The sequence below is a fragment of the Gymnodraco acuticeps genome, unplaced genomic scaffold, assembly GCF_902827175.1.
Source record: "Gymnodraco acuticeps unplaced genomic scaffold, fGymAcu1.1, whole genome shotgun sequence".
NCBI classification, from domain to species: domain Eukaryota; kingdom Metazoa; phylum Chordata; class Actinopteri; order Perciformes; family Bathydraconidae; genus Gymnodraco; species Gymnodraco acuticeps.
In genome coordinates, this window is record NW_022990154.1 from 171245 (window position 1) to 188527 (window position 17283).

At 42.1% G+C, this 17283-nt stretch overlaps 1 protein-coding gene across 1 annotated transcript; it reads left to right on the forward strand.

The window, feature by feature from the left end:
- Window positions 1–264: 264 nt before the first annotated feature.
- asah2 (N-acylsphingosine amidohydrolase 2) lies at window positions 265–17161 on the forward strand (the record flags this gene model as incomplete). The annotated part of the gene is given in 20 exon segments (XM_034217386.1): window positions 265–313; window positions 316–365; window positions 1340–1408; window positions 5291–5383; window positions 5385–5435; window positions 6428–6442; window positions 6444–6561; window positions 6564–6604; window positions 8406–8424; window positions 9548–9656; window positions 9738–9815; window positions 10673–10796; window positions 11087–11212; window positions 11321–11407; window positions 12067–12171; window positions 12514–12595; window positions 15668–15783; window positions 16371–16465; window positions 16789–16828; window positions 17063–17161. Coding segments are annotated over 20 exon segments (1566 nt in total), but the record flags the coding sequence as incomplete, so codon positions are not given.
- Window positions 17162–17283: the final 122 nt, after the last annotated feature.

Below are 17283 nucleotides of genomic sequence, written 5' to 3' on the forward strand. Positions count from 1 at the left end.
TTTCTTTTTTATTGTCAGTTTGCTCTTGAAATGTGTGTTTGCTGTTATCGACGCGCTCCATGAATAAAGTTTATTCTTCTTTTGATTATTGTTATAAATGCTTTTATAACCTCACAAGTTGTCTGTGCTGACTCTCTAAATGATCTGTCAGATAATGAAGTGATGAACCTCAGAACTTTACTACAGTTCATGTCGTTCCCCTGAAGTCTTGACCATCGAGCAGACGTTGTTTGTTGTAGAAAGTGTTTCCGTTGGACAGACGTCATGACGCGCAGAGTCTCAGCTCTGGAGGCGACGCTCGCCGTCCTCTTCGTCTCATGACGGTCGTGAGCGTCACGCTGATCACACTGATGGCCACCGGGAAAGCACACACAGGTGAGAAACACACACACACACATGTACACACATTATATTTAACCATAAACTTTTAGTAGCTACCATGTGGGGACCTGACGTTGGTCCCCATAAAGTCAGTGGGTCCTCACAAACACCCATTTTTGAGTTTTGTCCTTTTTAAAAAAAATGTAAATGTTTTTTGTGTTCCTCTTATTAACAATTTAAACGGTTACAAAAAAGTTGTATTTGTTATATAAAATATTGTATTTATATTACCTTTTATATTTTAAAAACCACTACAGTATGATTTATTGTGAATTAAACAGTAAACGTACACAGGACCCGTCTGCCTAGCCCTCGTCTTTGGGCTTTAGGAAAAGAGATATACAAATCCAATGTGAAACAGAAACCAGCATGTTGGTTTGATTCTGCCTCAAATACTTTGGATTTGTGGATTCATCCGCTGCTGAAAATAGTCCCCAGCAAATGCATGAATCCCTCCTGATGTTTGATAAAGTCAAAAATAACTGGCTCCTAGCTTTAGGAAGTTGCTGTCGCAAAACTAAAGACATTATCAGTCGACTCACACACACACAAATATATTGAGGTTATTGGCCACATTATTAAAAATAAGGCGTTCATCATTAAGAATGAATTGATCACAAATCCATAATTTAAATCTTTTAAAAAGTAAGATTAAATAAAAAGTCCTTATCTTCGAGATTATTAAACATATCTGTTTTAAAATGGCAAAATCTAAACTCTATTCCTAAAATGTCTTACTTTATTCTCAAGATTTCCACTCTGGAAATACATTAAAATCTTCCACCTCTTATTGTTTTCCTCATTGTTTCTGGCCAGCGTACGATTCTGGAGAAATCACACTTTAAAACTATCTTTCAACAATCTGGAAAACAATCCACAAAATACTCAGATTGTTCATTTGCAGAAAGCAGAAAATAATAGTTGAAATACCTTCAAAGCTTCTCTGTTGTTCCCTCAGGGTCCGGAATCCTTCCTGATCGGACTGGGTCGGGCCGACTGCACAGGACCTCCAGCCGACATCCCTCTGGTCAGTAGAGACCATAGCAACCAGCACTCAGTTAGAGACCATAGCAACCAGCACTCAGTTAGAGGACCATAGCAACCCAGCACTCAGTTAGAGACCATAGCAACCAGCACTCAGTTAGAGACCATAGCAACCAGCACTCAGTTAGAGAGCATAGCAAACCAGCACTCAGTTAGAGACCATAGCAACCAGCACTCAGTTAGAGACCATAGCAACCAGCACTCAGTTAGAGACCATAGCAACCAGCACTCAGTTAGAGACCATAGCAAACCAGCACTCAGTTTAAAGACCATAGCAACCAGCACTCAGTTTGAGACCATAGCAAACCAGCACTCAGTTAGAGACCATAGCAACCAGCACTCAGTTAGAGACCATAGCAACCAGCACCCAGTTGGAGACCATAGCAACCAGCACTCAGTTAGAGACCATAGCAACCAGCACCCAGTTGGAGACCATAGCAACCAGCACTCAGTTAGAGACCATAGCAACCAGCACTCAGTTAGAGACCATAGCAACCAGCACTCAGTTGGAGACCATATCAACCAGCACTCAGTTAGAGAGGATAGCAACCAGCACTCAGTTAGAGACCATAGCAACCAGCACTCAGTTAGAGACCATAGCAACCAGCACTCAGTTAGAGACCATAGCAACCAGCACTCAGTTAGAGACCATAGCAGCCAGCACTCAGTTAGAGACCATAGCAACCAGCACTCAGTTAGAGACCAGAACAACCAGCACTCAGTTAGAGACCATAGCAAACAGCACTCAGTTAGAGACCATAACAACCAGCACTCAGTTAAGGCCCTATCACACTGTCCCGAAATTGACACCCGATGGACACACGAATATGGAATTGTGAATTTTGCACGAAGATGGCCCCGAACCACACACGAAGGCAACATTTACATTACATTTAAGACATACAACTGCAATGAAAGTACCAAAAACAATTATGTTACAGTACTATGATACTGTACTGATATCTTCAGACTTTGTTCTTTACTTTATCCGTCGTTATATGTAGAAAATATTACGTTTTCTCCGTAATGTTGTTTCCATAACAACAACAACTTTCTGTCAACTGGTCCTTCAAAATAATATATTATATCCTTTTTAGTTTCACAGAACACAAATTGGGTTATTTACATAATATATTTACATGATTTTGTTGTGCAATAAAATAACCCGATGGACACACGATAAAGGAAATGTTCAAATTCGGCTGTGATCGTAGCAACATCGGGCCATTCGTGAGGCATCTTAAGCCTTCGTATGACCGCCGGTGGAGTTTCTCAGGCTCCGGCAGCAACTTCGTGAGCGGTGGCAAAATCTTTGGCATGCCAAAAATTTGCCGAAGGACCTTGCGAAGGTTAATTTTCGTGTTGAATTCGTGTGTCAATTTTTCCCTTCGTAAGGCCATCGTGAGGGCATTGTGTTATCATCGGTGCCATCGGGCATTCGCCCCGATCAGAGTGAGGGCGAATGCCCGATGGCACCGATGATAACACGAAGATGACACGATTTGACAAGATGTCCTCACGAGTGCCTTACGAAGTTGCTGCTCACTAAGTTGCTGCCGGAGCCTGAGAAACTCCACCGGCGGTCATACGATGGCTTAAGATGCCCTCACGAATGGCCCGATGTTGCTACGATCACAGCCGAATTTGAACATTTCCTTTATCGTGTGTCCATCGGGTGTCAATTTCGGGACAGTGTGACAGGGCCTTTAGAGACCATAGCAACCAGCACTCAGTTAGAGACCATAGCAACCAGCACTCAGTTAGAGAGCATAGCAACCAGCACTTAGTTAGAGACCATAGCAACCAGCACTCAGTTAGAGAGCATAGCAACCAGCACTCAGTTAGAGAGCATAGCAACCAGCACTCAGTTAGAGACCATAGCAACCAGCACTCAGTTAGAGACCATAGCAACCAGCACTCAGTTAGAGACAATAGCAACCAGCACTCAGTTAGAGACCATAGCAACCAACACTCAGTTAGAGACCATAGCAACTCAGTTAGAGACCATTGCAACCAGCACTCAGTTAGAGACCAGAACAACCAGCACTCAGTTAGAGACCATAGCAACCAGCACTCAGTTAGAGACCATAACAACCAACACTCAGTTAGAGACCATAGTAACAAGCACTCAGTTAGAGACCATAGCAACCAGCACTCAGTTAGAGACCATAGCAACCAGCCCTCAGTTAGAGACCATAGCAACCAGCACTCAGTTTGAGACCATAGCAACCAGCACTCAGTTAGAGAGCATAGCAACCAGCACTCAGTTAGAGACCATAGCAACCAGCACTCAGTTAGAGACCATAGCAGCCAGCACTCAGTTAGAGACCATAGCAACCAGCACTCAGTTAGAGACCATAGCAACTCAGTTAGAGACCATAGCAACCAGCACTCAATTAGAGACCAGAACAACCAGCACTCAGTTAGAGACCATAGCAACCAGCACTCAGTTAGAGACCATAGCAACTCAGTTAGAGACCATAGCAACCAGCACTCAATTAGAGACCAGAACAACCAGCACTCAGTTAGAGACCATAGCAACCAGCACTCAGTTAGAGACCATAACAACCAGCACTCAGTTAGAGGCCATAGCAACCAGCACTCAGTTAGAGACCATAGCAACCAGCACTCAGTTAGAGACCATAGCAACCAGCACTCAGTTAGAGACCATAGCAACTCAGTTAGAGACCATAGCAACCAGCACTCAGTTAGAGACCAGAACAACCAGCACTCAGTTAGAGACCATAGCAACCAGCAATCAGTTAGAGACCATAACAAACAGCACTCAGTTAGAGACCATAGCAACCAGCACTCAGTTAGAGACCATAGCAACCAGCACTCAGTTAGAGACCATAGCAACCAGCACTCAGTTAGAGACCATAGCAACCAGCACTCAGTTAGAGACCATAGCAGCTCAGTTAGAGACCATAGCAACCAGCACTCAGTTAGGAGACCAGAACAACCAGCACTCAGTTAGAGACCATAGCAACCAGCACTCAGTTAGAGACCATAACAACCAGCACTCAGTTAGAGACCATAGCAATCAGCACTCAGTTAGAGTCCATAGCAACCAACACTCGTTAGAGACCATAGCAACCAGCACTCAGTTAGAGGACCATAGCAACCAGCACTCAGGTTAGAGACCATAGCAACCAGCACTCAGGTAGAGACCAGAACAACCAGCACTCAGTTAGAGACCATAGCAACCAGCACTCAGTTAGAGACCATAACAACCAGCACTCAGTTAGAGACCATAGCAACCAGCACTCAGTTAGACACCATAGCAAACCAGCAGGGGGCGATGAGGAGACACTCAGTTAGAGACCAACCAGCAGGGGGTCATGAGGGGGACACTCAGTTAGAGACCATAGCAACCAGCAGGGGGGCGATAAGGAGACACTCAGACAAGAGAGAGGCCTTATTGTCATTAGCTACGGTGTAGACCATGGCAAATGAGAAACTTAGGTCACATGGTGAGGGGTGGAGGCATGTGTTTTAGGACGCAAGAGGTTTTTTTAACTGAGAACAAGTCTTGAAGAAATTGCGGTGTGAATACTGGACATAAAATACACACTGTTTTCAAACATATACACGTAAATATATCTAATATATGACCCAAATATGTATATATGTTCATTTTAATTCATTTCTTATTTCATAGTTAGTTAGCTGTCTATCATGTTATTGGCTAACATACGGGGGTTGGGGCAAAGCGTAACCAAAAGGATGTCAAATTGTATTTCCTTAGAGATTATTGAAAAATGTGTGGTGTGGTGTGTGTGGGTGTGTGTGTGTGTGTGCGTGTGCGTGTGTGTGCATGTGGGTGCGTGTGTGTGTGTGTGTGTGCATGTGTGTGTGTGTGTAGATGGGTTATGCGGTCCCTCAGCAGACAGCTGCAGGGATTCACACCCGCCTGTACAGCAGAGCCTTCATCATCGACGACGGGAGGCGCAGAGTCCGTCTTCGTCACCGCCGACGTGGGAATGATTTCACAGAGGCTGCGTCTGGAGGTTGAAAACACACACACACACACACACACACACACCACACACACACACCCACAAACACACACACACCACATATATATATAATATACATTTAAACATATATTACAATCTCTTATTACTTTTTACTGAAGCCTTTACTTAGAAGTATAACCAGGAGGGAACTCTTTAAAATATCTCATAATTATCTAAAACACTTTTGTAACCTTAAAAAAAGGAACAGCTGACTTAAATTATTTACAATATATTCAGAAGTTTATTTTTTAAAAACTTATTCTTTATTAGTTATTTTCACACATTCACCTTTACATCCAAAAGTCCTCCAATTGAGATGAACAGTTTCTTTAACAAGGGGTCACAACATGTACAAGGTCTCAAATCACAAAACTTCAACATGAGAATATGAAAAGCAAAATGTATAGAATTAAACATATATTAAACATATACTATATATAAACACTGAGGTTCAAGGCTTTTATTGGTCATACGAACCCTAGAGGACGAATTTAGGAATTAAATGTTAGAAGATATTTCAAAATGTTCTCCGTGGAAACCCAATTAATCAAGGTCTCAAATCCCAAAAATTCAACATGAGAATATGAAAAACTAAATGTATAGAATTAAACATATATTATATATAAACACTAGAGGTACGTATTTATGAAAAAAGAGTTGGAGATTATTCGAGAAATGTTCTTCATGGGCCCGTGGAAACCCAATTAAAAATGTTCTCGAAGAGATAGCAAATAACTTCAAAATAAGTTTTAAAGGTCTCCTATCAAACCATTTTTAGGCATATATTATAGGTCTAAGATATATAAAAAACATGTCTCTGAAGTGTTTGCTCAAAATAGAGAGAGGGTTGTATTTTCTGACACTTTGTGAGTCTCCTGACACACCGGGGACACATATGTATGTATACAAAACATCAAAAAAATTGCATTTTGCATGATAGGGGTAATTTAAAGTCAGTTGTAATGTGTTTGATTAATGTCCAGGTCCTGCGGGCGCTGCCAGCTGAAGTACGGGGACCTGTACCGGCAGGATAACGTGGTTCTGAGCGGGAACGCACACCCACAGCGGGCCGGCCGGTACTTCCAGTACACGCTGTTCATGATCTCCTGCAAAGGCTTCATGAGGAGTCCATCGAGCCGCTCGTCAACGGCATCGTCAAGGTGGGGTTCATTTAAGGTCCAGAGTTTAGACAGAGCCCAACATAACATAAAACTGTACTCCAAGTATCACCTTTTCTCCAGAGTATAAACTCACACATAACCTATAATTACATACAACTCAGCCTCAGGTCATAGAAAGAAAATACTTTAATTCTGTAAGTATGACCTTGTTTTCCTGAATATAGACATCGTCCATCATAAAAGTCCTACAAGTATAATATTTTAGAGATTATTCATTACATTACATTACATTACATTACATTGCATTTAGCTGAACCTTTTGTCCAAGCGACTTACAATAAGTACATTCGACCAGGAAGACACAACCTTGAAGAAAACAGAATCATATAAGTATATCAGGTTTCATAGAGCCAAACATTTCAAGTGCTACTCAACTGGCTTTAGGTAATCCAGTCCTTTATTGGTATAAAAGTGCTTCGTTAATCGTTCTAAACGCTCGAAGTGGAGTCGAAAGAGATGAGTGTTTCAAGTTTGCGCCGGAAGATGTGCAAGCTATCTGCCGTCCTGATGTCAATGGGGAGCTCATTCCACCATCTTGGAGCCAGGACAGCAACCCCGTGTTTTCGCCGATGGGAACTTGGGTCCCCCTCGCAGCGAGGGCGCAACGAGTCGTTTGGCTGATGCAGAGCGTAGTGCACGCGCTGGGGTGTACGGTTTAACCATGTCCTGGATGTAGGAAGGGCCAGATCCATTCGCAGCACGGTAAGCAAGTACCAGTGTCTTGAAGTGGATTCTAGCAGTTACCGGAAGCCAGTGAAGGGAGCGGAGGAGCGGAGTGGTGTGGGAGAATTTAGGAAGGTTGAAAACCAGACGAGCCGCTGCATTCTGGATGAGCTGCAGAGGTCGGATGGCACATGCAGGTAGACCAGCCAGGAGGGAGTTGCAGTAGTCTAGGCGTGAGATGACGAGAGCCTGGACCAGAACCTGCGTCGCTTTCTGGGTCAGCTGGGGACGTATCTTCCTGATGTTGTAAAGCGTGTATCTGCAGCAGCGGGTTGTAGCAGCGATGTTTGCAGTGAAGGACAGGTTGTTATCTAGGGTCACACCCAGATTCCTTGCAGTCTGAGTCGGGGAAACAACTGAGGTGCCGATGTTGATTGTCAGGTCAAGAGTTGGACAATCTTTTCCCGGGAGGAAGAGCAGCTCAGTCTTGTCCAGGTTGAGTTTGAGGTGGTGAGCGACATCCACTGAGAGATGTCAGCTAGACAAGCAGAGATGCGTGCGACGACCTGGGTCTCTGAGCGGGGAAAGGACAGAATTATTGGGTGTCGTCAGCGTAGCAGTGGTAAGAGAAAACCATGCGGGCTAATGACGATCCGAGCGAGTTTGTGTACAAGGAGGCAGAGGAGGGGACCAAGAACAGAGCCTGAGGACCCCCGTAGGTTAATTGACAAGGGGTCGGACGCAGACCCTCTCCAAGTCACCCTGTAGGTACGGTCTTTCAGGTATGAGGTGAGGAGGGAAGTGCAGAGTCCAGAAACTCCAAGTTTTTGGAGAGTGCGAAGGAGGATCTGATGATTCACCGTGTCGAATGCAGCAGACAGGTCCAACAGGATGATGACAGAGGAGAGGGATGCAGTTTTGGCAGTGTGCAGTTCCTCCGTGACAGCAATGAGAGCAGTTTCTGTGGAGTGACCTGCCTCTGAAACCAGACTGGTGCGGATCCAGAAGGTTGTTCTGATTGAGATAACAGAGAGTTGTTTAAAGACAGCGCGTTCAAGTGATTCATAGCCCCCAATAACAATTAACTGTACTTCTGAAACTCCTACCTTATTTCCAGAGTATAGATGTAGCCCATCGCAACATAAAACTGTACTTCTGAAAGTGTCACCTTGTTTCCAGAGTATAGACATAGCCCATATTAAATAAACTACTTCTGAAAGTATCACCTTGTTTCCAGAGTATAGACATAGCCAATATTAACATATAACTGTACTTCTGAAAGTATCACCTTGTTTCCCAGAGTATAGACATAGCCAATATTAACATATAACTGTACGTCTGAAAGTGTCACCTTGTTTCCAGAGTCTAGACATAGCCCATATTAACATAAACTACTTCTGAAAGTATCACCTTGTTTCCAGAGTATAGACATAGCCAATATTAACATATAAACTGTACTTCTGAAAGTCTTACCTTGTTTCCAGAGTATAGACATAGCCTTAGTTAACATACAATTGTACTTTAGAGAGTATGACTTTGTCTCCAGAGTATAGACATAGCCCATATTAACATAACACTTCTTCTGAAAGTATCACCTTGTGTCCAGAGTATAGACATAGCCTATATTAAATCAAATCAAATCAAATCAAGTTTTATTTATATAGCACAAACGATTTTGGTGGAGCCAAAGTGCTGTAACATATAATAAAAACAGCCTACAGTAGAGACACTTTAACAGCAAATACAACAGCACAGATTGTTCAGAATATCAGTATAGGAAAAATGACACCCTCTTCCTTAGATCGTCCTGTCCTTAGATCCTCTGTCCTAGACCCCTCTGTTCCTTAGACCCTCTGTTCTTAGACCCTCTGTTCTTAGACCCTCTATCCTTAGACCCTCTGTCCTCAGACCCTCTGTCCTTAGACCCTCTGTCCTTAGGACCCTATGTCATTAGACCCTCACATTGTACAAGGAAAAAACTTCCAGAGAAACCCACAGTTTAAGAGGGAACATGGGAGAAAGCTCAGGAGAGCAACAGAGGAGGGATCCCTCTCCCAGGACGGACAGACGTGCAATAGATGCCGTGTGGAAATCAAGAGATAATACATTTTACAGCATATAGACCGAATGTTAGGAAATGCATGTGTCTGTAATAAGAAGAGGAATCCACGAGGATGTCAGCTACAATCCAATAAATATTAACATCAAACTACTTATGAAAGTATCACCTTGTTTCCAGAGTATAGACATAGCCCACAGCAGCATTAGGGCCGGGCAGGATCTTCCGGAGTCGGGGGGAGCTGGAGGACAGCAGCCTGAACAGAAGTCCTCACTCGTACCTGAACAACCCAGAGAGCGAGAGACACAGGTACACAAACTCTCAGAGAACAAAGTAATCCATGACTTTAAGTGAAGAAGTTATTGATTTGATGTTGTTATTGATCATCAGGTATAAGTGGAACACGGATAAACAGGTTCTGGTTCTGAAGTTCACCAATCTGGACGGAGACGGCATCGGTATGCTCAGGTGAGAACACACCTTTAGTAAGAATGTATCAATATCACTGTTGGTAAAAAATGTGCCAGAAATAATAAAAAAACAATACAAATGATAACAAACAGAATCAGAAACAGGTTTATCAGCAGGTACACGTACGAGGAATATGACTTGGTGTCGTGCTGCAGACATACAAGGGAAACACAATTAAAAACACAGATAGAAAACTATATGAGAAAAATATTATAACATTACAAAATATTTAAAAATATAGTAAAATATAGCAGTATCTAAATTTGAATATCATTGTAGTAAAATATATGATATTACATTATACAAAATATTACATTAATAACGGCCCAGGATTAGGGTCGAGGATTTTCGGGATATTAAAATTATAATTTCCTACGATTGCTGTTTGTGAAATTCTTCAGAGAAACTGATAAATGATTCGTGGACAAAAAAAATCTTTGATCTCAAGGGGCTTTCACCTGGTTAAACAAAGGATACACACAAACAAACAATAAAGAAAGTCAATATAAAGGTGAAATAGATCTGAAATGCAGGAACAGAGCAGCTTCATCCCAGAATACAGTTTACAGTCACAATATATAGGAGAGAAACCCCTTAGATTCTCTGAGGCATCGTCTAAAACACCCCCCCATTAAACCATAGAACCCCTCCAGTCCTTTAGCCCATTTGTAAATCCACCTTTTGCACTTCCTTGATCCTCCTGAAATGTAAATCCTTAGCATCTGTCTCTGTTAAACACATACAAGACTAAAATACAATTTAACATTGTGAAAGGCAATCAGAGTATAAGACTATATGTTTTACATGTTTATATGACACTGTTATGATGACGATGTTTATGCCCACACACACAGCTGGGTTTGCGGTTGCACGCCGTCAGCATGAAACTACACCAACCGGATGGTGAGCAGCGACAACATGGGATACGCCTCCTACCTGCTGGAGCAGGACAAGAACCGCGGGCAGCTGCCTGGACAGGTGGGGCGCCGGCACACAATATGACTGTGTCTACCTTCATTCGGATAAAAAACAATGATCATACCATGACAACACTGGGGGGAATCCAGAATTCCAGCTAAATGACGCTGTGTAATAACAGCTACCTGGACAGGTGGCGCCATTACACAAAATGATCATTTCTACCTTTGGTCTGAAAAAGGTAAACGTGTGTGTGTGTGTGTGTGTGTGTGTGTGTGTGGTGTGTGTGGTGTGTGTGTGTGTGTGTGTGTGTGTGCGTGTGTGTATGTGTGTGGTGTGTGTGTGTACAGGGAGGTTTCGTTGCTGGTTTCTCATCCAGTAATCTCGGAGACGTCAGTCCGAACACCAAAGGTCCTCGCTGCATGAACACCGGGCTGCCCTGTGACTACCTGAACAGCTCCTGTCCCGTGGGAGGGGTAAACACACACACACAACACACACACACACACACACACAACACAAAATACCACACACATACACACACACACACACACATAGCAGACCATAAACGGTGTGTGTTTTAGACTAAGCAGTGTGGGGCGTTTGGACCTGGAGCCGACATGTTCGAGAGCACGAGGATCATCGGACACAGCATCTACATGAAGGCCAAGGTGGTGGGGTGTGTGTGTGTGTGTGTGTGTGTGTGTGTGTGTGTGTGTGTGTGTGTGTGTGTGTGTGTGTGTGTGTGTGTGTGTGTGTGTGTGTGTGTGTGTGTGTGTGTGTGTGTTGTGTGCTTGTGTGTGTGTGGGATAGATTAATATTTACCTAACCTTTACTGTACATTAAGTCATTCAAATATTGTTACATTAGGTTAAAAAATATCTTTTAAGAAATCTGAATTTTTTTGTGGCAGTTTTCAGGACTGAAGTTGGTTAAAAATGTAATTCAGTGGAAGTGGAAAATAGTATTTGTATTATTTTACATCCGTTGTGTCCACTCAGCCCATCAGAGAAACTGTTTTGAAGAGAGTTACAAGGAATAAATAAAAAAATTGAAACAATTAAAATACTTGTTCTTAGTACATTGTGGGGTGCCATTTTCACGTAGTGCTTTGTGGGGACCCTTTATTGGAGGTTATCAAATTCAGTCAATTTATCTGACAAGCATGTGTGTGTGTGTTTGTGTGTGTTTGTATGTGTCTGTGTGTGTGTGGTGTGTCTCTGTGTGTGTGTGGGTGTGTGTGTGTGTGTGTGTGTGGTGTGTGTGTGTGTGTGGTGTGTGGTGTGTGTGTGGTGTGTGTGTGTGTGTGTGTATTATCTGCCCCCTGAAGGAGCTGTATGGTACTGCAGTGGAAGAGGTTACAGGTGTTCTGCACTCGGCCCATCAGTGGGTCAACATGACGGATGTTACTGTCCAGATCAACACCACACACACGGTCAGCCACTCACACATCACGGAGAACAGGTTTTAGCCACGTTAGCATGTGTAGCTCAAGCTTTTTCTTAAGGGAGCTAAAAGAGAGGAAAAGCAGAAGTGGAAATTCAGAATTATCTGATATGTTTGTTTTTTCTCGTTGGATTTTAGTGCATTATTATTTATGTATTTAATCACTATTTCTATTCTATTTTTATTTTCTTGCACTATTTTAGCTGTTATATTTGTTCTATGTCCATATGTTGCACTGTTGGAAGAGCCTGTGACCTACGTTTTTCATTGACACATCTACACTGTAGCTGATGTACAAAGGAAAATAAAGCCTTACATCTTGAATCTTCAGGCCAGTACATGTAAACCAGCTCTGGGTCACAGTTTTGCAGCGGGAACAACAGACGGAGGAGGAGACCTCAACTTTACTCAGGGTGATTATACAGTCTTTCTAACGTCATTATACTGAAGGTCATTATAATGTATTTCCTCCATCATTCTGGTTTGAATCCCACTTCAATTCAATTCAATTCAAAACCTTTATTTATCAGGTAAAATCCCATTGAGATCAATGATCTCTTTTTCAAGGGAGACCTGCAGCAGTAGGTTCCACAAGAAGACATAAACAACAGAACAACAAAAGGACATACAGCAAAATGTACAGGGATTACAATTGACATATTTAACCACATGTACAGGTACCAACAGCATCTGATTTTGGAGCATCCAACTGAGCTTTAAAAACATGTAGTGGTACTAGCTTGGTAATTTTCCATTCTTTTTGCAGACTGTTCCATGTTAGTGGAGCTGCACATCTAAAAGCTTTCTTCCCTAAGACAGTCCTAGCACTTGGCACATTTAATAAAACCACAGCATTCGATCTCAGGCAATAAGTACTTTCAATTCGCCGAGAGATCAGAGAGCAGATATAAGATGGTAGTTTATCCAACATGGCTTTGTAAATGAAAAAGTACCAGTGACTGAGCCTCCGTACAGTAAGTGATGGCAGACCTGCCTTGGTATACAGGGTACAGTGATGCGTAAGTGCTTTACAATTTGTCACAAATCTCAGTGCGCTGTGATACGCAGCATCTAACTTGACCAGGCAATGGGCAGGTGCATTCATATACATCAGATCACCAGAGTCCAGCACAGGTCAAAAGGTCACAGAGCCTTTTCCTGGCCTCAAGCGAGAAACAGGACTTGTTCCTGAAGAAGAAACCTAGTCTAACCCTCAGCTTTTTAAGCAGGTTATTGACATGAAATTTAAAAGTGAGACAGTCATCAAGCCAGATACCCAAGTATTTGTAACAGGTAACCACTTCAAGTTGTATTCCTTGCGTAGTTACAATATCCAAAGCAGTCACCGGTGTATTTTTAGCTTTAGCTTTAGAAAAGAGCATTATCTTGGTTTTATCAATATTTAAAAGAAGCTTTAGTTCAGAGAGCTGAGTCTGAATAATGTTAAAAACAGTTAATTTAACACCAGCCTCCTGAATACCGTGATGTACTTTTTACAGTACATCACGGTATCGTCCGCATAAAAATGTAAGGTTGCTCCTTCGACATTTTCACCTAAACTGTTGATGTAGATGGAGAATAAAAGTGGACCTGAAACAGAACCTTGAGGAACACCATTAGCAATGTTTAACCACTCAGAAGACAGCCCATCAAAGTGAACACATTGGGATCTTTCAGAGAGGTAGTTCACAAACCACCCACTGCATGGCTGGATATGCCGATACTGAGTAGCCTCTGCTTTAAGATGTGATGATCGACGGTATCAAACGCTTTGGACAGGTCAACAAATAGAGCTGCACAACTCTGCTTATTATCTAAAGTACTCGCCACATCATTCACCACTTTCATTGTGCTGTGTTGCTTTCTGAAGCCTGACTGATGTTTAGACAGGATGTCATTTGTACATAAAAACTCCTTTACTTGTTCACTCACTAGGCGTTCGAGCACCTTCGCCAGAACTGATAATTTAGAGATTGGCCTATAGTTATTTAAAGGGATAGTGGAAATCCGCGAATTTTGGGTTTAACTTATGTATTTTTATTAAAAATAAGCATAATAAACAATTTTTTTTAATTTCATGCTCCTAGTTTCATTTTATTTCAATTTTACTGCTCCCGACCACGCCCTCTCAATGAAACGAAATACTTCGGTAATCGTCGGGAATCTTCGGGTGATGACGAAAACAAAGGACGACGGGCACAAACAATGGCGGACATTCAATAGAATTTTCATGTGAATAGCCGACCTTTATTATGGTGAATAGATGTGTTTTGTATGGCTGTAGTGCGACAGCAAATGCAGAGAATGGCGTTTCGACGCATGCGTTTCCAAGAAACCCAGCCATTCGTCGTCAGTTGGTGAAATTTGTTCAGATAACACGGGCAAACTTCAGAGCCGAAGCTGACGAGTACTTCGGCAGTCGTGTGCTCCCGTCATTTTACTGACGATTGTTTCGAGATTCCTCTGTCTCTAGCTCAAATTGAAAGTGGAATACATAAGAAGTGAGTATTTTATTATGTTTTCTAGCTGATTTAATGCATCATTAGCCTGTACCATTGTGTACAACGCCATTTATTGCCTGTCGATTAGGCGACCGGAGGCCTCGTCATCCGATAATCCGGTACACAGTGTCGAATGTGTACACTACAGTCATCATATAGACATGATAGACTAACAGTACTGTGAGTACAGCCTACACCTAAAACTACATTTTCGTAGGAAAGCCGAGAGGATGTTTCTGACTCGCTATCATCACTGGATACCTCGTACAATCCTTCTTTGTCTGGTATATTTGCCCTTCCACGTTCATTCTGCATAGACGCCATTGTTATCGTTTCGTCTTCCTGAGTTTTCGTCACTTCCGGTTTGGCTGAAGCGATAATTTTGTTTCTAAAAAAGTTCGGGGAAGCTGCAATAAAGTGCTTCTAACATGCGTAAGACAATTATTATATTTTTTAATCAGGTGTGATTGTTTTGGTACGTAATTATGCTTGTATATAAGTTCAAACGAAACTATTTGGGGTTCAATTTCCACTATCCCTTTAATAAGGTGGCCTCCCCTCCTTTTAGCAAAGGCAGGACATACGCTGACTTCCATACTTTTGGAATTGTGTTCGTGCTGAGAGAGAGGTTAAAAAGAGTAGTGAGAGGTGGAGCAATAAAATCTGCAGCTATCTTTAAAAAGAAAGGCTCTACGTTGTCCGGGCCGGCCGGTTTCTTAGGATCTAACTTGGTTAAAGCTTCACGAACAACATCAACAGTAAAAGGAGTAAAACTGAAAGGGTTTTCCAGACCACATTGTTCAGAGTCACCGACTGTAGTGTTCACAGAAGCAGAGTTAGTGACAGAATCAAACAGAGAGCCACAGAACACAAATGCTCATTAAAGCAATTAACATAGTAGCCCTGTCCGATATAGAGCCAGATGCTGTGGTAAGGCACGGAGGCCGCTCATTACGGATATCACTAACCCGCCTCTCTCTTTAGGCGCTGTGGAGGGCGACCCGTTCTGGGACGGGATCAGAGATGCTCTGGTGGGTGAGCCGTCCAATCAGTCGCAGGCGTGTCATCATCCCAAACCCATCCTTTTCAACACCGGGGAGGTGAGGCGCTTTCACACCGAGGGTTAAACATCTGTATTTGTTGTCGTTATTTAAATGTGCCCATAAAATAACATGAGAGGAAACATCACAACCATTTTTGGAATCTTAAAAACATGAATTAATAATCTAAAATTATTCCAAAAAAGATTCGAGTGAAACTGGAGAAAGTGTGGGAAGATTTTAAAATATGTCCAACATTTTTTGAGTCAACACGGAAAAATCCCAACAAACTTTGAAATAAATATAAAAAATATAAAAATTATTCAAAACTTATTCGGGAAAAAGTAGAACATTTAAAGAAAATCTTCAAACATAAGAAAAAAAATTGTGAAAACTAAAATATCATTCCAAACTTTGGAAAAGTACAAAAAAATACAAATAATAAAATCTCTTCATATAACAAAAATCGAGTGGAGAAATCGTATAAATATCGCAACCGACATGTACATATATGTGTGTGTGTGTGTGCGTGTGTGTGTGTGTGTGTGTGTGTGTGTGTGTGTGTGTGTGTGTGTGTGTGTGTGTGTGTGTGTGTGTGTGTGTGTGTGTGTGTGTGTGTGTGTGTGTGTGTGTGTGTGTGTGTGTAGATGAACTGGCCTCTGCCCTGGCATCCTCAGATCGTTGACGTTCAGATCATCACTGTCGGCTCTGTAGCTGTGGTGGCCGTTCCTGGAGAGATGACGTAAAAACACTTTAATAATAATAATATACAAATCAAATACTTTAAAAAATGTTATTTCATCTTGTATTCATAATCTGAGTTGTAGTTGAGTATTCAACCACTGAGGACTTTATACAAGTATACACAGTACATGGACAGAGAATTGTAGTTTTTCCAAAATGAGTTTCATATGATATGAATGGTCAACGTTAGATGTAAAAAATATTTAAAAAAACATTTATTTTCTAGTGTCTTTTTAGGAGACTATTAACTCTAAATAAAAAAATACATGTGAAATATTCATTTACATTTTTCTTGTTATATTTTGTCCTTTTATATTTCAGCACCATGTCGGGGAGGAGGTTAAGAGAAGCCGTCAAACAGGTGAGACACAACGAGGACACAACACATCAACACATCTGCAACAGGTCATGTGATCATACTGTGTCTGTGTGTGTGTGTGTGTGTGTGTGTGTGTGTGTGTGTGTGTGTGTGTGTGTGTGTGTGTGTGTGTGTGTGTGTGTGTGTGTGTGTGTGTGTGTGTGTGTGTGGGTGTGTGTTGTGTGGGTGTGTGTGTGTGTGTGTGTGTGTGTGTGTGTGGGTGTGTGTGTGTGTTAGGAGCTGCAGTCGGAGGGTGCGTTCAGGGACTCGGAGGTGGTGATCGCCGGCCTGAGTAACATCTACACGCACTACATCACCACCTTCGAAGAGTACCAGGTACAAACAGCAGAGGCTCAGTTGTAAAGAAGACACACAGAAAAAAATAGAATAAACAGGATTTCTGGAAAACAAAGAGTAAATAATTCTAAGTGCATTGTTGTTGTTTTTTACAGGTGCGC